The sequence below is a fragment of the Plectropomus leopardus genome, chromosome 4 (assembly GCF_008729295.1).
Source record: "Plectropomus leopardus isolate mb chromosome 4, YSFRI_Pleo_2.0, whole genome shotgun sequence".
NCBI classification, from domain to species: domain Eukaryota; kingdom Metazoa; phylum Chordata; class Actinopteri; order Perciformes; family Serranidae; genus Plectropomus; species Plectropomus leopardus.
In genome coordinates, this window is record NC_056466.1 from 12,432,180 (window position 1) to 12,459,369 (window position 27,190).

The 27,190-nt window shown below is 37.3% G+C and overlaps 1 protein-coding gene across 3 annotated transcripts in view; it reads left to right on the plus strand.

Moving 5' to 3' along the window:
- Positions 1 to 603: 603 nt before the first annotated feature.
- The window catches only part of acsl1a (acyl-CoA synthetase long chain family member 1a), a 30,559-nt gene continuing 3,972 nt past the window's right edge, over positions 604 to 27,190 (plus strand). The window contains exons 1-16 of one of the 3 annotated variants that reach the window (XM_042484569.1): positions 604 to 678; positions 13,051 to 13,263; positions 16,414 to 16,528; positions 16,609 to 16,673; positions 17,775 to 17,876; positions 17,976 to 18,075; positions 18,199 to 18,374; positions 18,600 to 18,632; positions 18,757 to 18,808; positions 18,902 to 18,975; positions 19,906 to 19,983; positions 20,732 to 20,866; positions 25,412 to 25,546; positions 25,841 to 25,936; positions 26,029 to 26,101; positions 26,190 to 26,278. In XM_042484569.1, the coding sequence (XP_042340503.1) occupies positions 13,069 to 13,263; positions 16,414 to 16,528; positions 16,609 to 16,673; positions 17,775 to 17,876; positions 17,976 to 18,075; positions 18,199 to 18,374; positions 18,600 to 18,632; positions 18,757 to 18,808; positions 18,902 to 18,975; positions 19,906 to 19,983; positions 20,732 to 20,866; positions 25,412 to 25,546; positions 25,841 to 25,936; positions 26,029 to 26,101; positions 26,190 to 26,278 (1,518 nt within the window). In that variant the 5' untranslated portion in view covers positions 604 to 678; positions 13,051 to 13,068. Of the gene's footprint in view, positions 679 to 10,498; positions 10,609 to 13,050; positions 13,264 to 16,413; positions 16,529 to 16,608; positions 16,674 to 17,774; positions 17,877 to 17,975; positions 18,076 to 18,198; positions 18,375 to 18,599; positions 18,633 to 18,756; positions 18,809 to 18,901; positions 18,976 to 19,768; positions 19,847 to 19,905; positions 19,984 to 20,731; positions 20,867 to 25,411; positions 25,547 to 25,840; positions 25,937 to 26,028; positions 26,102 to 26,189; positions 26,279 to 27,190 lie in introns of those variants that run through there. The other 2 variants (XM_042484568.1, XM_042484567.1) reach the window with 2 other exon arrangements.

The window sequence follows — 27,190 nt, forward strand, 5'->3', positions numbered from 1 at the left end:
CCCTGGAAATAAGAATCACTGTGTTGTCATGACCTCAGACGTTTATATCTACTCTAGGATTTGTCAAGTGAAGCTGCTTTCTATCTATCTATCTATCTATCTATCTATCTATCTATCTATCTATCTATCTATCTATCTATCTGTTATGCTCCAATATATGCTCCAAGTGAGTGACCATACTAAAATAAAAGTAGACTGCGGAAGTATTTTCAGCTATTTAAGTAAAGTTTCAAAAGTGAAATTAGTAAATGGCTCATTTCATAATATAAGTATTAATATTGATATTATTTCATAGCCTACATTATTTCCTCCTGAAATGTTATGGAGTAGAAGTATTAAGTAGCACTGAATACAAATATTCAGGTAAAAAAACTGCTCATAACTTTCTACCACTATATGTGGAGAGTAACGTTTCTGCCCTACAGGATGTCTGTCTTTTCCGGTTATAATCATTGACAGTGTAATGCACATTGTATGTACATTGTGAGATACAGTTAGCCTATTGTCAAAACATATTGACCAATGACAGCACGCCTCTGTCAGTTTTTGGCAGAGCAACACGTGTGGCCGCTCCTGATTGGCTGAGAGCTGCAGCAGATGAGTGAAATGTACACCGCCGCTGCCGCTGTTGCTTCTTGAAGATCAGGATCAAGTCTCCGGACCTGCTGCTTCTCACAGGTCAGTGTGCAAATATTTTTCACCGTCTGTGTCAAATATCACGCGCACATTAGCGTCCACTGTCTCACATGTTAGGACAGATTTGTTAAAAGCGTGATGCTTTAATGATCCCTCCTGAAAAAGCTGCTCCTCGCTTACTGTTGCCTTAAAATAGACCAGAGTCAAGCGCATTTTCGATCTTTTCTCCACATCATATCTTTTCCGTTTATCTCACACTGCTCACATCGACAGCGTGTTCAGTCAACCACAGGCTGTGTCTTTAATCAGAACAACATGTTCATCTGCTTTATCTGTCGCTGTCGCTCAGAAACTCCGTGTATGTTTGCAGATGATCCTCCTTTATAACAGATAAGGACACGTCGCATCTGATCAGACACCGTGTGTGAAATGATAGTTTGCAAACTTTTTTTCTTTAATCTCAGCCTCACCTTCTGTGCGCGTAACTGCCCTGCACAATGACGCATTGTTAGTTAATGAAATAAGATTACAACAAGGGGGGAAGAGTTACAATGTGACCATTATTAACAGCAACTAGCAGCATCCCCCCGCCATATCTATTTAGTTCACTATGACCTGGTAACCTCAAACCAGTCCTCATTAGCACAAGTGCACAAGGAGCAAACTATATGTATATGGTTTTTCAGGTTTTAGCCACCACCAATCTTTTGCAAATTCTGCCCGGCAGACTTGTTTAATCCATCACAGTAAGCATGAAGTTTGGATTTATTTCTTCATCATTATGAGGTATTGTAGTAGGCTGTAGAATTTTCAGATTAATCTAAATTACCTGATACATGATTTTCACACAATTCATTTTCATAACTTCTCCATAACTATTTAACCATATTTAAATGACTTTAAGTGGTCAAAATGGCTAGGCCTAAAGATGTATACATTATCAAACAGCACTTCCAAAGCATGAGCGGATTATGAGACAGTGGGCCCCCTGGGCAAAAATATTCAAAAGGCCCCACCACCTCTCCTACATAGGAGCAAGATTCATGGAATTTATGAAGATTTTGCATCTCTTTTTGGTAATTTTGTGTCTTTTTGTCACTTTTTCTCTTTTTGTGGTCATTTCGAGTGTCTTCCTGGTCTGTATGTGGCAATGTGACATTTTGCAGGTTAAGGCAAGGAAACACCCTGACACTTGTGGGCCCTGAGCTTTGCCCGGGGGGCTTCTTCAGTAATCCGTCCATGTTCCAAGTCATTTGCAAATATTCACTGGTTAGACATTACCCCCACCACTATCTGCATACTATACACCAGCAGAGTGCTGCAGGAATGAGTCCTAAAACATGGAAATGAGTTTACATTTCTGTAGTTCTGGTTCTGTCGTCTCAAAGTCAGTGGGTTTGTTGAATTTGTTTTTGATTGAAATAAATAACATCTGTGGTTAACACAGGCTTAAAAGATTTTCATCTTTTGTTCTGCAGCATAAAATATGTAACTAAATACCCTAATTGTTAATTTTGAAAATTTCAGGTGTCTTACAAAAAAGACGTCTGCTAATAATTGGCCAAATGAGACCACAGAAAATCATCAGACCAAATGTGACTTTACAGCCTTGTTGTGGTGGAGATGTTAAGTCATGCAACCGTGGTGTAGTTCATCAACATTAGCTTTTTACTTCTGCAGATTGCATTTATGGTTCAAAAATCACAAATTTGGTTTAAGTACCATAAACAATGGGTACCTTGCAAGAGCAAGGCAGCACCTCTTTACTTCACCCCAATACTGAGATATGAGAATCAGCTTCATTGGCATGCATAGTATGTGCTGTCAGACAGCGAATTATGTAAACATACGGTTGCCTTATCAGTAGGAAAATTACATTTAAAAAGATCTCAAACTCATTTCATCAACAAAAATTACAGTGTACGTAATGAGTTAACTTGCCATCACAGCAGTGTGACCTTTTGAAACTTTACTGCACACAGAGAGACGGGTCGTTATTGAGATCAGTGGTTGGACGTTTCTGTTATTTCCTCTCAAAGAAAGATTCAGTGAACAGAAACTCCTAATACTGTCAGACAGAGGTCTGATATGTCTTATGCTGCTGTACAATTAAGTAAAGGATGTTGAAGCAGATCATAACTGAACTCTTCAATCAGGAGGTGTTTTTCTGGCAAGCGAGGCAAGAGTCTGTGGAATGCAGCTCCAGTGGGTGTTTGCCGTCTTCCTCCCTTTTTTCAAACAGCATTTTTAAAGCATTAGGTAAGGCTCCTTCCATCATGCTGTGCAGTCACATAAACATTTACACCACAGACATCGGGTGATCGTAAAGTGACCGTGCAGACTCAGTCATGTGTTTTTATTTTTGCCCTTGAGTACAGGAGCAGCTTTCATCAGTGACATTGTGTGGTTTTGTGATTCAGGGGGTGACTGCCGCTCTGTTGTCACTCTGCTTTGGTCATTTGAGAATACCAGCATCAGCTTGTCTGCCTGTTTATGGGATGATAACATGCAAAGAACTTGATGTCTGTTGACACAACAAACAATAGTGGCTCTGATGAATACCTGTAGCTCAGGGCAGGGTTTGGAAAAGTCATCCAAACACACCAACAGTCACTGATGTCACTAACTGTTCAGGAGAAGTTCAGGATCAAGCCACCCTCAAATTACAGTGTTTTAATAGAAGACAGAATTACTGTGATTGCTGCCTCTCTTAAATTATTTAACAATGGAACATATCAGAAAATTATCCCATTTTAAAAAGTTTTTCACAGCTTAATCACTCATCCAGTCCACAGTGTATTCTTACCTTATACTCCTATTATTGTAATGTCTGTGTAGGTGCTGATAGTTAATTGTGGGAACAACATAAGTATTTCTTGTTTACATCTAGCATGGCTACAGCAAAAAGCTTTTAATTGATAAGATGATCATATTAAGCATCAGCTATTAGAATGTATTTATAGTTTATTATTTCAAGTAAGAATGCCAAATATCTCCTCAGTTGTGAGGATGTCATGCTTTTCTTTGCATTATGTGATGGTAAACTGCATATTTGGGGCTTTTGGACTATTGGTTGGAAAAAACAAACAATAACCTGTCATAAGATAAACGTTTATTGATCCCCGGCAGGGATATTCAGTCGATTAAATCAATACAGACGAGTGTGGAAAGAGATACAAAAAATAAAAACTAAACAGTGACATTGGAGACCGAATGGCACGGAAAAGAGAGAGTGGTGTGATTGATATCAGCAGAGTCAGCAAGTCTATGTATACAATTACAGTGTATACTAGATTGGACTATGTCATGTTGACATGTCTGACATTTTACAGACTAAATTAAAGTAACTTATAAGACAGCAATGATCTATCTTTAATGAAAGTGAAAAGTGAAAAAAGTGAGAAAGTGAAAATCTAGCATTAAAAATAATGTGTGCTGGACTTTTTCAGGTAGAAGAATGTAGAAGGTAGAAAGGAATCTTTTTAAACAAAGTTTAAAAAATGAAATTGTATTTGTCCTTGATCCTGCTACAGGGATGAGGGATGAGTTGATTTAAATCACCAGCTTCTATGAAGACTCCATCTGGTTGTTTGGCATGTTGATGCTGGTGGCATCATTCAGTCCCTTTAGTGCATTTTTTAAATTTGCATCAGAGTCTTTTATTCTTATGGCTCCTAACAAGGTCCGCCCATCCAGTGTAGTTGCTGAATGAGCCTCAGTCGCATCTCATCCACTTAATTGTCTGTGACCGGACATTAGCCAGAAGAAGGCTTGGCAGAGGAATAGGTCTTGGTCCAAGTCGGGTCAGCCTGATCCTAAGGCCGGCTCTCCTTCCTCTCTTTGTCTGGTGCTTTCGGATTTGTTTCTCCCCTTTGGTCTGACTGGCCGCTCAGCATATGCCATTTTTGAGATCCTCTCATAGTCTGCTGCATCAGTCCAAGCCCCACACAACTTTTCCTGATGTTGATAGGTGTTTCTCTATCGTAGAAAAGTCGTGCTTCAGCAGAAGGGGCCATGGTGTCGAAAAAATATAGCAAAAAAGTTGCAAGGATTTGTGGAGCTACAGGCTGTTGCATCTACATACACTGCCGTCATCATGGCGGAAAAAAAAGCACCCTGTTTCATTTGTGACCGTTGACAGCACTATGGAATAATGTTTTTACAAGTGGGTTCTTACTGTTTCAATCTTGGACCTCAGCAGCTATCTGTCTGATGGCGATAAAGTCTCAGGGGGCAGCGGCCAGTATTTTGGGAGATCCAGTGTAGCCAGCAGAGAGCCTTGCCAAGACTTTCTCCTGTGTGTGCTAGTCATTTACACTGATCTATAAACAGACATCTGCATATGAATCAGGGCTGACCCAAATGCTTCGAAGCTTCAGTCATTGCCATGGTAATCAATGTCAAAATCAGTATTCGAATGCTCCATTTGTTTGTTAACATATGCCTTACCCTTAAAGACCTGATGAATTAAGAATTAGCTAACTAATATTAATCATATAGCATCAGCATGATGCTATATGATTATATGATCAGACAAGGACATTTAGACTTAATGATAGGTTTGTGATGCTACTAATGAAAGTGGGACAGTTTGACCACATGTGACAGGTTTACAGATACTTCGCAAGATGTTTAAAATGTCAAGTGTTTGGAATACTTTCAAAATTTACAAAAATAATCCCCCAAAGATCAAATGCCAGACATGCTAAAGGAAACTTGTATGTCAGAAATTGACAACAAGCTTTGCAAATCATGTGAAAACTGAAAGTAACAGCTCAGCCATCTTGAAAAGTATTATTGTATTCTAGCTAACAAAGTGGCTAATTGCCACCCAGTTTTAGGTGCATCAACATTTTTCACTGAAGCTTTGATGCCCCAAAACTGGGATTTTGGACAATGCCGCTACATTTCTAAAAATCGTCATCAGACGATAGCTGATGGGTTTTGAGATTGCATTTTGGCCATTGTGTTCTTGCTCTTTTGCACCCCTCACTGATTGTGTACCACCCGCTCAAATGTGATTGGTCGGTAGTACTTGGACTACAAACAGAAACCAGAGTGCTTCTGAAGCCAAAATATTTTCCTGTTGCCTACAGATTCTGCAAATATCAGTTTATAGACAATACAACTGCTTGAACATGCGCATGAGGACATGAGACATAACCTAACCCTCTGAAAGTTTCATGCTATTTTGCTGATTGACAGTCGGTGGTGGTGACAGAGAAAAAATGTGTAGCAGTACAGCTCTAAAATGAACAGTGCACCATTTAAACTATTTAAAAACATCAGCTTTTTAAATGTTTTATCAGGAAGGATATACATCCATGAGATTAAATCTTTCAACCTTGAATCTTAAGATAATTTTTGTTTCTCCTCTAAGTTTGATTGGCTGCCAAGATTTTACTGGGACTCATGTACAGACATTTCACAATGACACCATGCTTTCTTTGACCTTCAGCGCTGAGGTCATGTGATGCTGTGTTGGTAGCTGGTGACGGGTGCGTGACCTTTGTTCCACTTCACAAATCCCATCCTCCACCCTCCCTCTCTGCTGCATTTCTCCACTGTGCGACCATGTGACTGAGAGTGTGTGATTTCACCAGCGAGGTCGGGACCTGCAGTCTGGAGCGTGGCTGTCTTGTGCAAGGTCAGCCTTTGTATCCCAAAACTGGGGTTGAATATGACTGAAGGAGGATGAACACGAGGCAGGCAGAGGGTTGATGCAGATGAGCTTCAACAACCATCCAGAGCCGTGCAGTGACAATCACTAAGAGGGTTTAATTTGCAGCTTCCTGTTCATGCTGTTGCAGCTTTCCCTTTAGAGTGTCGCTCAGCCACTATACTAATCACGGCAAAGTGGTGTGTCATACTTTATCCCTTCAAACTTGAATATGTTGACTCATCCGTCTATTCAGATTACGTCCCTTGTGGCATGCTGTACTATTTGTAAAACTGTTGAATTATCAATGAGGTATCAGCAGCTGGACTAAAGCAGATCCAACAACAAGATCCAATAACACGTATATTTCCGCATTTTGCTTTTCCAGAACAGAATCAATAGTGAACAGCCATATGGGGTCGTCACACGTTTAGTTTCAGGTCAATGAAATGGTCTTGTCCATCCTTTTTATTGAGCTACATTAGGCAGAAAATCTGCAATGGACAATCATAAACACACACAACCAGCTTGTGGAGGAGTCATTGTTTTATAGATGTCCATGACATCAGGGCTACAACAGCAGATTATTTTTGTCACCCATTAAACTGCTTCAGTGGCATATCAATACCACAATAAAACACTTAAAGAAGTACTCAGTTTTTCATTAATGAGATCATTTTCACTACATACCAAGTGTTTTTACAGTAAACATTTCTTGCTATAACAACATACCATTTTATTACATCTAAAATGTTCTTGTTATATACGTGTACCACATATATATCATCTATTTAAAACAAGAAACATTATTCCAATTTTTATCTGCAAACAGAGCAGGGCAAAAAATTCATTCTTTGATGAATCTCAATTTTTGAAGATGATCTTGTTGCAGAAAAGTAGATAATGGGGAATTCAAAACCTAATTCTTGACATTATGAGTTTTTTCATTTTGTTGGTCTGGTCCGGTGTATGAGCTTAATCCAGCTCATCGATAATCTTTTTATCAGTTCCCTCCGCTACTGGCAACAATCAATTTTGCCAGATAAAATGACAAATGTCTGGCAGATGTTACCAGTTGTAGCAAGCTAGGTGATAAAACCTGTTCTGTTCATCCTGCTGCCATCTGGAAAAAGATACAGGAGTATCTGCTGCCAAACCACCAGACTGCGGAGTTGCTTCTTTCCCTGGGCTGTGAGACTCCTCAACTCCTCCGATGCTTCAAAGATGTAGCATGATTTAGGATCAAGTTTTCTTTTTTTTGTAAAGATTATTTTTTGGCAATTTTGCATTTATTAGATAGGACAGATCAATTGTGTGAAAGGAGGAGAGAGATGGGATGACATGCAGCAAAGGGCTGTGAGCTGGACTTGAACCTGTGGCTGCTGTAGTAAGGGGCGCCTGCTTTATCCACTCAGCCACCAGACAATCTGGGTTTGGGATCAACTTTTCATTTAATTTCTTCTTAAACCATGTTTAAGAAAAATGAAAATAAATCTGTCCTGTACCTTGTACCTCATTGCCATGAGTTGGTTGAACATGCTGTCTCTGAGTGACTTTTTAATGTTTCCATATTGATATAGGGTATTTTGTTCTAACATATGAATTGCTCCGTAGTCATCACAGTTCACCTATCATTTAGGGTGCAAGACAGGTAGCTGGACAGGCTAATGATTGCATTTAAATTAGAGCAGATAAACAGACTATTTTTTTTCAAGATTATTTTTTGTGGCTTTTATTGTCTTTAATTGACAGGACAGTGTGAGTGTTAAAAGGGGGGAGAGAGCGAGGGGGAGACATGCAGCAAAGGGCCAAACCCAGATTTGAACCCACAGCCTCTGTTCATGGGGTGCTGCTCTATCCACTAAACCACCTGCTGCCCCAGATATGCAAGCTATTTAATACAGTCTTTTCATCTGTGCTTTGTGTTTTTGGTTTGAGGAGTTCTAAAGAGGACACCATCCTTCAAAATCTCTAAATTAGAGACTAGAGTTACGTGTGTCTCTTATACTACCATGTATCAATTGATCCACTAACTATTACAGCTATGCATGACATAAAACAACATGTGCAGTCATCTAACAGCTGAGAAAAAAGCTGTGTGGAAGCAACTGTCTTGTCAAGAAGAGATTAAGCAGTTTGTTTAAAGGCTCCATGTGATAATCCTCCAGTGATAAGGTTGTAATAATGAGCTTAAATAATCTGACCTGAGGCACAAAACCTGAGCCGACGAGCTGCTCTGTTGGTTTTTAAGCTTATTTTCTCTTTGCGCTGTCCTATGAAGAGGAACTTAAACATTTTTGAGGAAACCAAGTGTGATTGACCAACGCTGTGTTTTTCTTTGACTTCCTGGCTGTGGTTTCAAAATTACAGCTGCAGTTGACTTTCAGGCTGCAATCTTGATGTTCTGTTATGTGTCAAATGAACCAGCTGCCCTCTCCCCCCTTTTTTTCCCCCAATGTCTTGTGTGTGCCGGGGTGTGGGGTGACTGGCGAGCTGGCTCTGCCATTGGCTTGTCATCTTCCCAGTCCAAGTATGGAGAGCAGAGGTGGTGGTGGAGGGGGGAGTTGTTGCATTACCTTTTGCCTTCAAAATCTCTATGCCATGCATTCAACAAATGGCATTTGCCTGCTGTTGACCATCTGACAGAAAGACGCACATACATATGGGTAAAATGTCATTTTAGTTGAAAAGTTAAATTATTCACTTGACCAAATTGTACATTTTTTCAATAAAAAAAAGCTGCAGATTAATAGATAAGAAAAAAAACCCCTTAGTTTCACTTATGTATCTCTCGATTTATAGAAACAAATCAATTTTAAATATTTGGACAGGTTTCAACACACATTTTTAGCAGAATCTATACAGCAATATCAGCTGCGCTTTCTCATATTGTTAACATTTACTAGAGTCACTCTACTGCTTTCTGCAAATAACCAAGAAAAGAAAAATATTTTGTTGGATTTATATTTTGATAAGAATTTAAATAGTTTTCCCTGTCATATCAGAACTGATATGGAATATGGATATTTTTCATGGTGTTATATCAAAGTTAGAAATTTTGGTATTGTAACAACAGGTTGCAGGTTTCAGATTTATATGAGAGATACACAAACAAACTCTGATGTTTCTAAGGTTGTAAATGACCATGTTGTATTTTGACAAATCTTTTGTAACTGTGTATTTTTCAAATTAATCATCTAATTTTGTCTATTTTTTATGTATTTGAAATGACCAAAAACTGACATTATTTCATGGTGTATCTGTAAAATCCAGATACCTTCCTGAAAATTGTCTATGTTACTATATATTGTTGATAAAACATAAAATTACATTATTCATTAATAGGATTTTATCCACACCACCCTACCACAATGTTTCAGCATAGTAATACATGTCTCTGTAACACTCCACAAAGATCCTTATGTATTTTGCTTTTTAGAGTCAAAAATAAAACACTTGGATTACTCCCCAGCTCACTACATTTTACTTTGTCGTTGCAGACAACTTCATCAAGAAATGTATAAATTCTCATGTCCACATTTTCCCACAAGTCTTCATTTGTCTCAGTTACAAATGCAAGAATATGAGACGCAGGTCACCTCTTAGCCATAATGAAATGATAACTTAGTGCTATTACTTATTACTCTTAGATTCCAAGGAATCCGCTCATATGCTCGGGTTAATTAATGTCAGTGCTCACACACTTGTTTATCTGTGTAAATATAGGGGAATATGTCAACAAATCTATTATGTAGAACACAAAGGCCCTCTTGTAATTAGTGTGTAATTCTTTGTTGGACAAGTTTCACCAGTTTGGATGCTCGGCAACACAAGAATTGGACACACTGTTTCCAGATAATGTATGATAAGATATTGGTCATTCAGTCTTGAATAAACATAGTTTAAAAAATGCTTGACTCACTCAGAGCAGCAATCAGTTATTCTCTTGTCTGATTGAATTTATGGCCACTGTTACCTCTAAAAAAGTTTCACACACATCCCACTTGTATTCCTCTCGTGCATTTGTTGTGTAATCACAAGGACATATAGCTGAAACTTTTGTGAGTTTAAATCAACCTGCCACTTGAGTATCTCTCCAGTGAGTGGGCAGTTTTGCCTCACGCGTCTGTGTTTCTGTTTGAAAGGGGCGTGCCTTATGCTATTCATAGTTGTGAGAACCTCAGAGGTCTATTAGAGGTCAGTGTGAGTCCTTCTAATAGCAACTGCTGCAGCAAAAGGCCCGTCAGATAACTGTACCTTGCTGCCTTTGGACACAATCTGCACCTTTCTTCATATACACACACTGTGGGACTGTGAGTATTTATTATATCTTGATTTGTCAGTGCTGAAGATTTTGAAAATCCATTTAGCTGCATTTAAGTTTGTCAAGGTGCTGACAAAAACAGTCATCCTGTTCTTCATATGAGCTAACAGGAACACCTGTATGCCTTATCGTAGTGGAGCTTTTGTGAGGTTTAATGTGGAGTGTTTGATTATTGTATCATATTATTTTTGTCATAGAGCACAATCCCAACAGCTTTAATGAATCTTGCTAATGCTTTTTGTTTTTATATTTGAATCTATAAATCAAGAAGATTGTCATTAATGATCTATAATCTTTCAGCACATTTAATAACTTAGTGCACTTAAGTTGTCATTGCAAGTCAATAAATGCAGCTTTTTCTACACAACTTTGTCCTAGTTGGCACTGGTCCCAGTTGCCATGGGCTCTGGGGTAATAATAGAAGTAGGTGAGAAGTCAATTGTTACCTAGTGTGTGCCGGTTGTTCAGTCATTGGTTTACCTACAGGGCTGTTATTGTCTAATCTAGAGGTCAAGTGAGTTGAGCGTGATGTGAATAAAGCCACACAGTCTGATAAGAAATTAAAAAATCATTAAATGCTAAAAGAGTGAGATATTAAGTATGTTTTTTCCATATTCAGATGGAATATTTGAAAAATAACTGCTGGTTAGATATATTAGCTGGTGAGTTTAAATTGGTCTTTCTAGCCAAGGGCGCATCTAATCTCCATTCTACATTAACAAGTAATTAGAAGTCATGCGACTGTTCTATTAAAATTTCAGTGGAACAGAGCCATATATTCAGAAGTCTGAGGTCTGAGGTTTCAGATCAGTGAGTTCATTTCTAAAACATCCGGACCAGAGAGCCTCATTTCCCTTCAGGCACAAGTAGAGTGGCGTTCAGTGTCTGTAGTCATGTCCTTGTGCTTCTATGGAGACTCGTGATCTGAAAATGAGCGCGGAGTCATATTTCCTTCCTGTGTCTTTGTTTCCAAGTGCACAGCTGTTGAGTGGGATAGCACATCTTCCTTTTGTATGCACTGTGTGGACGTGAAGAACAAGAACAATGATGAACACACAGTGGCATATTTCTGTTGGACGTCCGTCTTTGAAAACAATCTACATCTTTTGGTTTGGCTGACTTTAAACATAAAGACATTGCAAAGACATTGTTTTTTTGTTATTTTGTTTTATAGAAACACATTACTACAAGTATCTGGTTCTGTGCTCTGAATTATTTCCTTTTATGGTTATCTACAGTATATACACATAACTTATCGAATGGCCTCAGTTTATAGACAACATTTAAAGAAAATAAACATTAGTTATGAATTATTATGTGTAGTAAACTTAAGATTAAAACAAGAAGAAATGTGCAAAATGAATACTAAATATAATCAACTCAAAGTGTTTTGAGGGCAATTTCTGACCTGTTTTTAATGAAGGCCATAGTGTGATGCTCTATAAAGGTTTCATAATAAAACAATGTCAGATATGAATATTTGTGACAGTAAACACTTGATATGTGTTTGATATGTAAAATCTGGCCAACATATTCAACTAGTGTCATGCTGAAGTGGTGGATCATTACTGAATCACAGGGATGAATGGTTTACTGCGGATCTTTCCTTGATGTTTTATTTTGGTTTTAAACTCTGTGTTTCTGTTGTCATTGTGCCAAAAAGACGTCAATTGCTTGGCAGTTAGAGGAAGAAATAAAAGTTTAAGATGAGAAATAATACTATGACATCAAAACAATTTGATTTAGTTCTCTTTTTAACATGTGGCTCTAATATTTACCTTAGCTGGGGCAGTTGTCAACTTGAATATGTTTGACACATGAAGGATAACAGTTCAGAAAAAAAGATGTGGCATCCTGGCAGCCTTATGGTGAAGACATGTAGAAAAAAGTTACTTTGTGTTAAAAAGTGGCGGAGACATAAGGACCCTTATACCCCACAACCCTTTTAAATGCACCTCAACATATGCAATTTCAAACAAAATATTTGAAATAAAATGAGGTGATGTAAAAAAAAAGTATATATATATATATATGGTATAGGGTTTATTCACAGATGGCAGTGAATTGCCTTTAACTCTGAAAGGGACCACTATTCTTCAGTGTGATTGGGCCCTCATGTTGCTGTGCAATGCTCTAAAACAAGAGACCCATTGATTAAAAGATACCACATCCTAGTATACCACCACCACATCTGTAAGGAACTCCATAGGAACAACAAATTAGAAAATTTGAAACAGTTTTCTAAACAGTAAAAGAAAGAAGTCTGTCATTACACTTGTGACTGATAGTAAATTGGTTATCTATAATAAAATAAACCTGATATGTTCCAGACATAGCTATGAGTTTAACTGGAAAAGAGACACACATGCAGAAGAAACACAGACTAAAAGTTTCCTATTGTAATAATGTTCCTGTCTCTGTTTCCCTGCAGGGTCAGTGCTCAACAGTCATGCAGGCTCAGGAAGTCCTGAGACAGCTGCGGATTCCCGAGCTGGATGATGTTAGGCAGTACATGCGTGGCCTGCCCACCAATGCACTCATGGGCATGGGTGCCTTTGCCGCCTTCACCACCTACTGGTTTGCAACCCGTCCAAAAGCCCTCAAACCACCCTGTGACCTTGGCATGCAGTCAATAGAAATTCCAGTAGGTGATCTCTTTTCTTTTCTTTTGGTGATATCAGATATGCGTAATAAATTCATGGAATGTGGATGATACAGCGTAGAAAACAATGATGTATCTGTCCACCCACTCTCTTGTAATGCTGTGCGTTAGAGGAATAATTGAAGCATGATTCAACCACTGGAAGCAAACTCAGCAGCCTTCATACAGCAGGAATGTTAATAAGATGCTTCCCAGAAACCTTAAAGTCCCCCTCCACTCAAAATGTATTTTTCTCATGTTTTTGTTCCTTAGAATGTCTACGTTGACTATACTGGCTTGTACCTGTGCAAAGTTTGCCACCAGAGAGGTGTTTTCACATTCTTCTATTAAAGGGGGCAAAAAAACTGAGATTCAAATGTACCCAAAGCAGCTAGATTAAATATGTCACGTATATGAATGTCAGTCGCTGTCTAATACAGGAAACATATCGAAACAGCATACCTTTTTCGTTTTTGTTTTCTAACTTGTGTGTGTGTGTCCCTTTTGTTATCATTCTGTTTCCCCCTACATAAATTCTGATGTTTTTGCGGGTCCGTGAATGCATTGCAGGCAGAACTTGTCATGTGGCGCGGATAACTGATTTGTCGAGCCAGTCAGAGCTGATCAGATCAGTGTATGAGATGAGCACTCTATATGAAATACATTTTTCAGGTAAATTCTGCTGCTGTCCTCCATGTGCCATTTGTCTACATGCATTGTATTAGTGTTAATATACTTTTAGGATCTTAGATTAATTTGTAATGATTTTGAGCTTAAGATTAGAGTTAGGTTGCAGGATGAAATTTATATTTGTAAACTTCTCATGTCTTTAATGTCTATTTACAAGCTTGTAGTAGCTTTTCAGGGAGTCCCATTTCACACGTCTAATTTTACTTGAAGTTGTGCTTGAAGTTGTCTGTGAATAAATTGAACTGAACTGAACTGAAGGAGCAGCTGTTGCATAGAAACTGAACAATATTTATAATGCGATAGCGCTCCTATTGAACGATCCAGCTCCAAAAATGTAAAATCAATATGTGGCGGCAGATGTTTTAATGATGGCGGGTTGCCACAAATACATAAATGTGTTGGAAATCCTGGATTCTTAGTCTGACTGCAGCTAAAACATCAGTACATCTGCTTCTAGGCTCTTTTCAGAGATTTTTAAAAAAAACTATTATGTGGGGAAAACCATGTTAAACAACAAATGGTACTTATATAAGTATTTTAACATGTCTGGAGAGGGACTTCAATTACAGCAGAAGTCCCTAAAATTACAAGCTTGACAATGTCACTCGTCATCACCCTTAAAGTGCTACAAAGTTAATCTCAGACCAGCTAAAGTTTGCTGTGCTGGTAAAATATGCTTTACCGATATTTGATTTGTATTGTTCCAGTCCCACTTTCGAACAAAGAACCTTTAAGGCCTGTTAGCTTTAATAAATTGTTTTATTTATGATTAAAAAAATAATTATCAAACTTAATTTAAGATATCAATAACAACAACCTTTGGGTTGCCAGGTTGTGACAAATCCCCTTGGTTGGTATTCATCCTCCTTTAGCAAGAAGCTTGCTTTGTTTGCTAGCAACCCAGAGGTCAGTCTTACAGTATGAATGGCTGAGAATTGATTTATAAAGAATTGACAAATTATGTATTAATTTTTAATGAAACATTTGTTCCAGTTGCACTTAGAAAGGGTTTCCTCATACCCAACGTATTGGAAATGTTTCAGGAGACACTTGTGTAAGTCATGATGTATAGTACTAAATATGTGTCTGTCATAATGAAAGGCCTTTGAACACCAAGTCCGTATTACAATGCGAGACAAAATGAAAGGACACACTCACTCCCTTCTCTCAACTGGTGTTACTGCTCTCTACTCTGCTGCATGCTCTCTCTCTCCCTCCCTCCCTCCTGTCCATGGGGTCTTCAGTCTCTTTTACAACATCATTATCCACCTGAATGTTACTATCTGATCTATTGAAAGTAGGCTACCTAAGTTAAAAAACGATATTGTGCGTCCTGTTTCTCTCTCATGTTGTGGATGTAAGTGTTCTGCTGGTTACGCCACATATAAACAACTCTCTGAGGTTTTGGATGAATGTCAATAATGCAGAAAATCTAACCTCTTGCAAAAACTTTTAGGGGAAAGTTTTGGAGTCAGTGTGATTTAGACAATGCAAGATGGTATTTATTTTTAAATGTGCAACCATTTTGGATGAAAATATTTACTTGGTGTGCAATGCCCTTAAATCAGTAAACATCAAGCTTCCATGTGTACTCTGAAAAGGCTGTAATTGCAACGGTACATTTTTGTTTGTAGCAGAAAAAAGAGAAAATGAAGAGCCTTGATTTCAGTTTTCTGTTGTAACATTTTCAACTTGGCGTTACTGGGAACTACTTAGGTTTTTCTCTGCTGAGTGAACATCACGTGCACCAACTATTGCTTCATTTGTTTCACTGTTTTCTGTCTTTGCACATTTCAGCTCAAATGAAAAAAGTTGCGTCATGTACTACACGGCAGTGCTTCCCAACTGGTGGGTGACAATCCAAAAGTTGGTCGCAGGTCCATTCTGAATGGATCACAAGTGACTTTTTAATTTTGTAAAAAAAAACACATTTCATACATTGCCAAAAAGTTTTAAAGAAAAAAAGGGCAGCATTTTTTAAAGAAAATATGCCTTACAAACCCATGGGCCAGTGGTTTTTATTTTTTATTTTTATATTTCGCAGAGTTCCAAGCTGAGCCCCCAATGTCCACAAATCCTAGAAACACCCTTGATTTAAATAAATTGTACTTTATTCTTGCAATATGATTTATTTAATTGTTTTAAGCCAATGTGTTATTAACATTTTGTCAAATTAGATTGAATATGAGGTAATTTGTCTTATGTGTGGACCTTAAACTTATGACTAAGGAGAAATCTGGACCCACTGGCTGGACCAGTTTGGAACCACTGCCACACAGAATCCTCTATTACAAAGAAACACATGCTCCTGTGTGCAGCTGTGCTCCAAATTAAATCCTTGCTCTCCATCTTCTCTCTTGTGCTCACACTATAGGAAATGTTCTGAATTGTCCTGAGGAAGTGGTGTCAAAGGTTTCATCAGTGCTCATCATAACTTTGTGGGTTTGTCTTTTTTTTTTGTAGGGTGGAGAACGTGCAAGAAGGTCAGGACTGAATGACAGCAACGAGCACATGACACACTTCTACAATGATGCACGCACAATGTATGAAGTGTTCCAGCGAGGGATCCGAGTATCAAGTGAGTGTTTGTATAAGTTACATGTGACACAAGTCCTCCAGTGAATGTAGATTAAAAGGGAGCTTTATTTTCTTTCTCAGATGATGGACCCTGTTTGGGATCAAGGAAACCAAACCAGCCATACGAGTGGCAGTCTTACAGAGAGGTGAGACAAAGACCACAGACATAGAAGTCTAACATTAACTATCTCCTAAATACGCAACTAGCCAAGTCCCAATTTAAAAGTCCCAATTTAAACAACATTAGGTGAAAACCTAGTATATGGCAGGACCGTGTACAGTTGTTCCCAACCTTTTTCCCTCAGGGACATCTTTACTATCATTGAGTAAACTGAAGACATATTTTAGGGATATTTTATATTGAATTAAGAGAAAGGTTGAAAATAAGGCAATGTGCCTTCGGCCCCAGGCACCCAAATCTCTACATCTGCCCCTTGTAATAATAATAAAGCGTTAGCAACCTTGAAATATATGTTAATGCAGAACAGTACACTCTGTGTGAATCACAGTCACACAGTGGAGGGGAGCTGCTTTCTCTGGAGCTGTACCTGCTGATCATTAACACATCCTCCCTCTGCATCTCCGGTCGGACCTGGGGTTGAATGTCCCTGTGTGACTGGCGGAGGCTGAGCTGCCTGCAGCCCCTGTCAAAGCCAAGCTCCACTGATACCGACAGTTTGTGAATCTTCCTCTCACCGCTGATTAACAAACAGAGATTTCTGTCTTTGCGTTGGCACCCAGTCCAACACTGTAACATGTAATTTTCCCCCCAGTTTCAATCAGTGTCTGATTTTCTTCTTCACTTCATAACGGCATTGCCACTGTGACATATATCAGTTAAAAACATTTAAACATACTATATGTAGGCTCGTGTGTTACAGAAGCAGCTGTTTCTTAGATGATCCTCTCACTCTTCTCCGACTAAAACTGACAGAACAACCACAGATGGTTTCTAGCTGTCTATCTTGCTATTTTACCACCATGCTGCCATGTTACACTGCTTACAGAGAATGGGGAATAATGTAACAGTAATACAGGACCGTCAGCTTTTGTCAGCGTGTCCACTGTTTCGGCGCCTATGCAATTTGAAAGAACAATGGCCAATAAGAAAACAGCTGCATAACATCTCAGTCACACTGACCAATTGTGCGATCTTGCTCGCTCGCTTGCAGAAAACCCCATGTATAGTGCTGCGACCGCATGCTGCGGTCCAGCCAAAAACAGACCTCTCTTTTTATTTTGCACAGGTGGCAGACAGGGCAGAGCACATCGGTTCTGCTCTCCTTCACAGAGGACACTCTCATACGGGAGACAAGTTCATTGGCATCTTTTCCCAGAACAGGCCAGAGGTACAACAAATGGCATCATCCATGAATTAACATTGCACCGTTCTGACTCAGAAAAAAAAGCATCAACAGTTTTCTGTTTTGTTTGTTTTTTCTTCTTAGTGGACCATTTCAGAGCTGGCCTGTTACACATACTCTATGGCTGCAGTTCCACTTTACGACACGCTTGGTACTGAAGCCATAGGCTATATTATCGACAAAGGTACACAAGAGTTCACCTTCAAACTAATGACACACAACCTTCAGTATTATCGCAGCGCTCTAGATCAAGGGCACTGATACTGATACAAACTAAGTGGTTAATTTGGTGCCATCTGTTTTTCAGCCTCCATCTCAACAGTGATCTGTGATGTACCCGAAAAGGCTCGGATGATTCTGGACTGTGTCAGTGGGAAAGGGCGAACTGTAAAGACAGTTGTGCTCATGGAAGCGTTTGACAGTGAGCTGGTGACACGTGGACAGGAGTGTGGCATTGAGATTCTGAGTTTAAAGGAGTTTGAGGTGAGAAGAACAACCTCTTCATCTTTCTACACATTATTGCAACATCTAGACACTGAGCAGCAAATATCAGCAAATGTTGAGGCAAATTAGCTGCACCCTCCTGTTGCTGTTTGAGTCAACCCTTCATTCAGTCCAGGTGATGTGTGTTTAAAGCATGATCATTATTGGCCCTTCCTGCAGACACAGTATAAGCCTATCTCACTGTATGTTTTGTGTTGGTTCCAGGCTGTGGGTAAAGCAAACCACCAAAAACCAATGGTGAGTAGGAAAAGCACACCTCATTTGACCTTTTAATTGTATGACAAGACATTACACATAACATATGACACATTATGCAATTCAAGCTTCATATGCTAAGTGTAGATCTGTGATCTGATTACAGCCCCCGAAACCAGAGGACCTCGCAATTATCTGCTTTACATCTGGAACTACAGGTAATTACACAACTTGTTTGCAATGTTAAACTTTTAGAGGTTTTTTTTTTTTTTTTACCTCGTGTATAATCCTAATCATCGTTTTCCTTTCAGGAAACCCAAAAGGTGCAATGCTTACTCATGGAAATGTAATCTCCAACACTGCAGCTTTCATTAAAATAACAGAGGTAAACAAACATATCAGCTGGAGTTGGTAGATATAAAATTTGAGTATTGAATCTTAATATAAATGAGATTGTCTTATAATGTATGCAAATGCATTCCTCTTGTTTTTATGATGGATTCTTTGATTTTTTTTGTAAATTCATTAATATTCCTTTACATTTTTTTTGTATTCATTTATTTGAAGGAGTAATTTCCCCAGGGGTTTCCTTCACTTTTCAAAATCATTGTTTTGAGTTTCAGCGTGAAAGTGAAACTTCAGCTTTAATTCAGAGCTGAAAAAGTACCTGCACTTCTTCTGCATGCATGCAAATAATTTAATCTGTTTATTTTTTTTTCTTTACTAGAAGTGCACATTAAAGAAAAGGCAGTAAAGACCAGTTGTCTGAAGTAGAGAAGCATAAACAGTCTTCTCTATCAGTACAAGTATATTGGATTTTGAGTAGGACAAGTAAAGCAATTTACACCCTACATTTTGTTACACTTCAATTTTCATGGAGAGCAAAAGAAACAATTTCATCACAATTTGTTATTTTCTAGGCACATGTATAAACACGTAGTAAATAGCTTCCTTTGACTGAATTGTGCTGCCTGACCTACCAAACCTTCTTTTCATTCATGATATTTGCATCAAGTAAAATGTAAAAGCTTAGATTTTTGATAAGTCTATCTTAAAACCTAAAACCTGTCTGATTCAGGTAACCCTGTTTGACCCCTTCATGTTTTCCTATACATCTTGCATCTTCTCCTTTGTCTATTCCTTCCTCCCTCCTCCTTCCCACGTATGTTGTTATCCAGGGCATACTGAAGCCCTCCAATAAAGATGTGCTCATCTCGTTCCTTCCTTTGGCCCACATGTTTGAGAGGGTGGTGGAGGTACAGTACGCCAAGCTTGACCTGCATACATGCATGTTGTGTTTGTGTGTCCTCTGCAGGTACACTGCATGCTGAACCTCCATGACATTCATATATCCTATCTCCCCCTAGCTCACATGTTTGAGAGGGTTGTACAGGTATGTGTTGGACTTACTTACCTTCAGATATATTGATTAATGAAAGTATTGATGGGGTTTAAACAGTCATATGATAACTGTCGAAATTATTCAGAATACAGTGTTTTTAATATTTAGTCTTAGTGGCATGTTTTTATGATTTCCTTTAAACTTAACTTCAGCTTTAGGGCTGCTTATCGAATACTTTTGAGTACTGACTGACGTGTGTAACACTGAGTATCTAACGCTCAGGAAAGTGGACATTAAATGATAACCAGATTCTTAATATTGTCTATTCTTTGAGCAGATATTTTGATATTTATGTTATAATTTTGTTAATTTTCGACTACTGTATTTCAGTGACGTCTTGTACAGATGCTGCTAAAATGAAGGAAAAAAAACACATTCATTATCATCAAAGTTACAGATCAAATGACCTGCTGCTTTAAAAAAAAAAAAACAGATAAAGTGTGTGGTGTTCTGCACTGACGCCAAAAAAATGTGTTTGCTCAACTTCATGTCCTTGATAGCTGTTTTGATTAATTTAAGATCCATACATTTTTAAGCATTCCTCGACCTTTAAGGTAACTTAATAGAATACATGACCAATAACAGCTTCTAATTTTGGAAAAACATGCAGTGGTGTTAAAAAAAAAAACCCACCACACTGGATATGTAGTGAAATGTTCACAATGCCCTCGTGTGGTTAAATTGTGACACTGACTTAACTTGCAAGAAGTAAAAATAAGCAACTCTCTCTATTCAACAGGGTGTCATCCTGATCCATGGAGCTCGAATCGGCTATTTCCAGGGGGACATTCGACTTTTGATGGATGATTTGAAAACGCTGCGGCCAACAGTCTTCCCTGTGGTCCCACGTCTCCTTAACCGCATGTTTGATAAGGTTAGAGTTTAACTAATGTTACTCATGTCAATGTCTACAAGATTTAGTTATGGGAAGAAACAGTAAATTAACATTGTTTTTAGGAATTTCCATCAATTTTAATGTTGTTTATTTATTTATTTCACAGAAACAGTTCATATTTATAAAATGTCTGCATATATGCAAGAGTCAGCTAGAAAGACTTATGTGAGATTTTTCGACATACTACACTATATTGTTTTCAGCCATTTTTTCAACATGCGATACAATGAGGCGTCTCAAGCTATAATATGTGGTATTCAATTATTCAATTGTTCAACATGTCAAAATGTGAGATTTTTTGACATACTATACTATGTTGTTTTCAGCCATTTTTTAAGCATGCTATATTATGATAGTTTTGGCATTTCTTTCAACATGGTATACAGTGACGTGTCTCTACAAGCTATAATTTGTAGTTTTATAGCTGTTTTTTCAACATGTACAATTTTGATATTTTTCGACATACTATACAATGTTGTTTTGAGTCATTTTTTTCCAAAATGATATATTACAATATTTTAGCCTTTTTTTCTTCATGCTATACTATGAGGTCTATCTATAATCTAAAATATGCGGTTTTCAGACATTTTTTTGCTAGTCAGAAAACGTGATTTTTCAACATACTATACAATGTCATTTCCAGCCATTTTTTCAACATGTCAACATGACGTTTTTGGCCTTTTTTTCAACAGGGTATACAATGAAGTGTCTCTACAGTCTATGATATTTTGTTTTCAGGCATTATTTCAGTCATATTTTATTTTTATTATTTTTTAAGAAATAGTATACTATGACGTTTTAGGTCGTTTTTTTTAAATGATATATATGATGTTTTTGGATGTTTTTTTGACATTATACAATATGACGTGTCTCGACATGCTATTTTATGTGGTTTTTAGTTGTTTTTTGGACATATCATATTTTGACATTTTTCGCCATAGTATTATAAAGCATTTTCAGTTGTTTTTGACATGCTATATTATGGTATTTATAGCAGTTTTTGCAACATTCAATGCTATGGCATGTCTGAGCATGCTTTTTTATGTTCTTTTCAGCTGTTTTTTGGACATTTCAAATTTTGACATTTTTCTCCATACTATAGTATGGCATTTCCAGTTGTTTTTGCAAGTTTTTAATCACTCATAGTCGGCCAAAGCCATGCATCAAACTGTAAGTTTGCTTTTGTCAAGCAACGTTTTTCTTTTTTGTCTTTTAGACACTCACCAGATTCTCAGATGAGTGAAAAGGTGAACACCCAGGGATGGAAGAAAAAGGTTGAAACCTCTTGAGTCAGGCTTTATTCAAAGATAAAAAAAAAGCGTAAATCAAAAGCAACAGTTACCTCAATCCCTTTTACAGGAGTTTCTTTTACCTTCTAACAAAGATTCAAAGCAAGATTTTTTTTCGATATGCCAAATTAGGATCTTTATTGCTATTTTTGAAACATTCTATTCTATGGTGTGTCTAAGCACGCTATTTTATGTTGTTTTTAGCAGTTTTCACCTGTTGTGGGGAAATGTCATTTTTTGACATTTTTGCCTTACTATAGCCTTGCTTTTTTCGTCTTTTTCACGGCATGCGATTTCAAGGAGTTTTGGTGCTTTTTTGTAACATTCTATGCAATGGTGTGTCTCAGCACGCTGTTTTCTGCAGTTTTTAGCAGTTTTCAGCTGTTTTTGGGAAATGTCATTTTTTGACATTTTTGCCTTACTATAGCCTTGGTTTTTTCATCTTTTTTTTCCGACATGCCATATTTAGGTGTTTTTGGCTGTTTTTGCAACATTCTATGCTATGGTGTGTCTCAGCACACTAGTTTATGTCGTTTCAAGCATGTTCCAGCTATTTTTGGGAAATGCCATTTTTTGACATTTTTGCCTTACTATAGCCTTGCTTTTTTTCATGTTTTTTTTCGACATGCCATATTTAGGTGTTTTTGGCTGTTTTTGCAACATTCTATGCTATGGTGTGTCTCAGCACACTAGTTCATGTTGTTTTAATCACGTTCCAGCTGTTTTTGGGAAATGCCATTTTTTGACATTTTTGCCTTACTATAGCCTTGCTTTTTTTCACATTTTTTTTTCGACATGCCAAATTAGGGTCTGTTTTAACGTTTTTGCAACATTCAGTGCTATGGTGTGTCTCAGCACGTTATTTTCTGCAGTTTTTAGCAGTTTTTCAGCTGTTTTTGGGAAATGCCATTTTTTGACATTTTTGCCTTACTATAGCCTTGCTTTTTTTCACATTTTTTTTTCGACATGCCAAATTAGGGTCTGTTTTAACGTTTTTGCAACATTCAATGCTATGGTGTGTCTCAGCACGCTATTTTCTGTTTTTGGGAAATGCCATTTTTTGACATTTTTTTTTAGCAGCTTTTTTCAGCTGTTTTTTTTTTGGGAAATGCCATGGTTTTTTGACATTTTTGCAGTTTTTACTATAGCCTTGCATTTTTTGACATCTTTGCCTTACTATAGTCTTGCTTTTTTCATCTGTTTTTTTTTCGACATGCCAAATTAGGGTCTGTTTTAACGTTTTTTCAACATTCAATGCTATGGTGTGTCTCAGCACACTATTTTCTGCAGTTTTTAGCAGTTTTCAGCTGTTTTTGGGAAATGTCATTTTTTGACATTTTTGCCTTACTATAGTCTTGCTTTTTTCATCTGTTTTTTTTTTCGACATGCCAAATTAGGGTCTGTTTGGCTGTTTTTGCAATATTCTATGCTATGGTGTGTCTCAGCACACTAGTTCATGTTGTTTTAATCACGTTCCAGCTATTTTTGGGAAATGTCATTTTTTGACATTTTTGCCTTACTATAGCCTTGCTTTTTTCATCTGTTTTTTTTGACATGTCATATTTAGGTGTTTTTGGCTGTTTTTGCAACATACTATGCTATGGTGTGTCTCAGCACACTAGTTCATGTTGTTTTAAGCATGTTTATGTCGTTTTAAGCATGTTCCAGCTGTTTTTTGGGAAATGTACTTTTTTGACAATTTTGCCATACTATAGCCTTGCTTTTTTCATCACTTTTTCAACATGCCAAATAAAGGTCTTTTTTTCTGTTTTTGCAACATTCTGTGCCATGGTGTGTCTTGGTACGCTATTTTTTGTACTGTTCAGCTGATTTTAGGAAATGTCATTTCTTTACATTCTTGTCATCCTTTAGTCTTGCTTTTTTGGTCATTTTTTCAACTTGCCATATTAGGGTGTTTTTGGTTGGTTTTCCAACATACTATGCTATATCATGTCTTAACAAACTAGCTATTTTATGTAATGTTTAGCAGTTTTCAAATTTTTTTTGGAAATGCCTTTTTTGAATCTTTTTTTTCGACATGCCATTTAGGGTGTTTTGGACTGTTTGCAACATTCTATGCGATGGCACATGGTGGCATTTTGTTTTAAGCAGGTTTTGGGATATTTTTTGACGTACAATAGTATGGCATTTTCGGTCGTGCTATTTTAAGCTGTTTGCGAATTTTTGGACACATCATGTTTTGACAGTGTTGGACATACTATACTATGTCGTATTTGGTTGACTTTTCAACATGCAATATTACGGTGTTTTTGGCTGTTTTTTCGACATACTATAATATGACGTGTCTCTACGAGCTATAATATGCGTTTTTTGGGTTTTTTTTGACTTAATGATAAAATTTTAGATTTTTCAACATATTACACTATATAAAAATTCATAGAATAATATTTGGCCCAAAATGGTATAAAATAAAGTCATAATAAAAGTCACAATAAAGTATGTTTTCCAAAATGGCATGAAAATATAGTTGTAAACTGTGTCATCCAAAATAGAATTAAAAAGTCATACTATGGAATGGCATAAAAATGTTACTATACTATAGTTTATCATCAAAATTGAATACAAAATTTATTCAATAGTTTGTTGTCAAAAGTATCATAAAAAAGTCATACTGTAGTATGTTATCCAACAGTGCATAGAAAAGTCATCGTAAACTTTGTCATCCCAAATAGCATAAAAAAGTCATACTATGGTATGTTGTTCAATATAGCGTAAAAAAAGTCTAGTGTGGTGTTTTCTAAAACAGCAAGAATAAAGTCATAGTATACTATGAGGTCATAAACAGAATAAAAGTCTCTCAAAGTAACATAAAAAAGTTTTGCCATTTATAATCGTTCAAAATAGCATTAAAAATGTACAATAGACTTTCATCCAAAATTACAGAAAAATGTCTTGTTTGTTGTACGTCAGAGAGTGAAGTGAAAGAGTGACAGTTTAATGGAATGGCAAAAGTAATAACAATAAGAATTGATGCATTGAAAATACAGTCAGCAGTAAAACAAGTGATAAATACAGACATGAACAAAGTCTGCGCTACAAAGAGACAAGAAAGAAAGCTGTCATGACCCACAAGGAAGTGAGCAAAATTATGAACTATAATGTGACTGTCTCATTGACTGACTAATTCTTAATACTTAACTTACTTTCACGCTTCTCTTCTTCTGCCTTGTTTTATTTTTAATTGGCAATTAAAATAAAGCTCTATTCTCTACAGGTTTTCAGTCAGGCCAACACTCCGCTGAAGAGATGGGTACTCGATTTTGCTTTTAGGAGGAAGGAGGCGGAGCTTAAAAGTGGTGTGGTCAGAAAAGACAGCATGTGGGACAAAATCATCTTCAAAAAAGTACAGGTAAGTATGTAGTCTTGTGTTTAGCTTAATGCCTAAAACATTTAAGTTTACATGTAATGAGTCTAGAATATATCAATTTTTCACTTTCTTGAATAACTGATTGGAAAATATCGAGCTATAGCGATCACGATATTCTAATTTTTGGAGATGCGCCTATAATATGAGATTAACTTTTTTGTCATTGCACAGCGCACAGTTACAAAGACAACAAAATGCAGTTATGAATCTAATCAGATGTGCAAAAGGCAGTAATAACAACCATAAACAATGTTTTTCCCCTTGAACAATGTGCAGGCGAGCCTGGGCGGTCGTGTAAGACTCATGATTACAGGAGCAGCACCAGTTTCTCCAACCATCCTAACGTTTTTACGTGCTGCACTGGGCTGTCAGGTGAGCCACACACACTTGTCTATATCATTAATTGTTTGACCACTCTTTATCAATGGCTATGACTTACTGAAAACGCACTCTGCACTCCACAGTTTTATGAAGGCTACGGACAGACTGAATGTACAGCTGGTTGCTCCATGTCAATGCCTGGGGACTGGACAGCAGGTAAAATCTGTTTTATTCTATATAATACGGCCTATGAGCGAAATTTACAGTTTTAATTTGAACCACTATGACAATTTTGTATCTGTAGGTCATGTCGGGCCTCCTTTGCCCTGCAATGCTATCAAACTGGTGGATGTGGCAGAAATGAACTACCTAGCGGCCAATGGAGAGGGAGAGGTGAGGAGTGACAATAAAATACTTTAAGTAGTGGGTGGTAAAATTATTTATTTATTTATATTTAAAAAAAAAAGAAGTTTTGCTAAATACTTAACAAATAAACGATAAAGTATTATTTTAACACATTATTATTACAGACATAGTACAAAACCAGAAATTAATTTCTCCTTCTAACCAGTGCTGTCTGTAAACCACAGTTACACACAAAAGAGTTAACTTTCTAGTGAGGCCAAGAAAAATAGACTCTACTTCCATGCAAGCAGTTGTACTGAGGCACAGTGGTGCTTTAAGCTGAATGCTAACATCAACAGAAACATGCTCACAATGACAGAGATAAAGTGCTAATGTTAAAGTTATACTATGCAGGATTGTCGCTTACGATTTGTAAACCCACTCATCAGTGAAGGTGAAAGCCAACCCCAGATTCACTCTTATTTGGTGTTTTGTCACTTCATATTTGCTTTTTTTAAAATTATTTTCATCTTAGTTTTAGAGTGCTTGCATGCTAACTTAAGGTAATTGGGATTGTCAATAGCTTTGCAGATATTAACATTTTCACATTGATGGTGGTGCCAAACGAAAAATGAGGGGGTCACTAAAGTGACTGACATTAAATTCATCCCCCTCAGGATGTATTGCAATCAGTCCTAACGCTGTTAAGACATTTACCCCACCCCCACCCCCCCGGATACATTTTATCGGGACCATGAATGTCTGTACTAAATTTTGTGCCAATCCATCTTTGTTGAGCTGTTTCACAGTAAGTTACAAGTTAAAAAGCTATCCATCTAATAATTGTTAAGATATTTCAGTCTACTCGTTATCTTGACTATTCCCAAAGTTGTGCTGCTAGCATGGAAAAACATATTGCATGTGTGCCAAAAATTTAAAATGATAAGCTATCATCTCTCC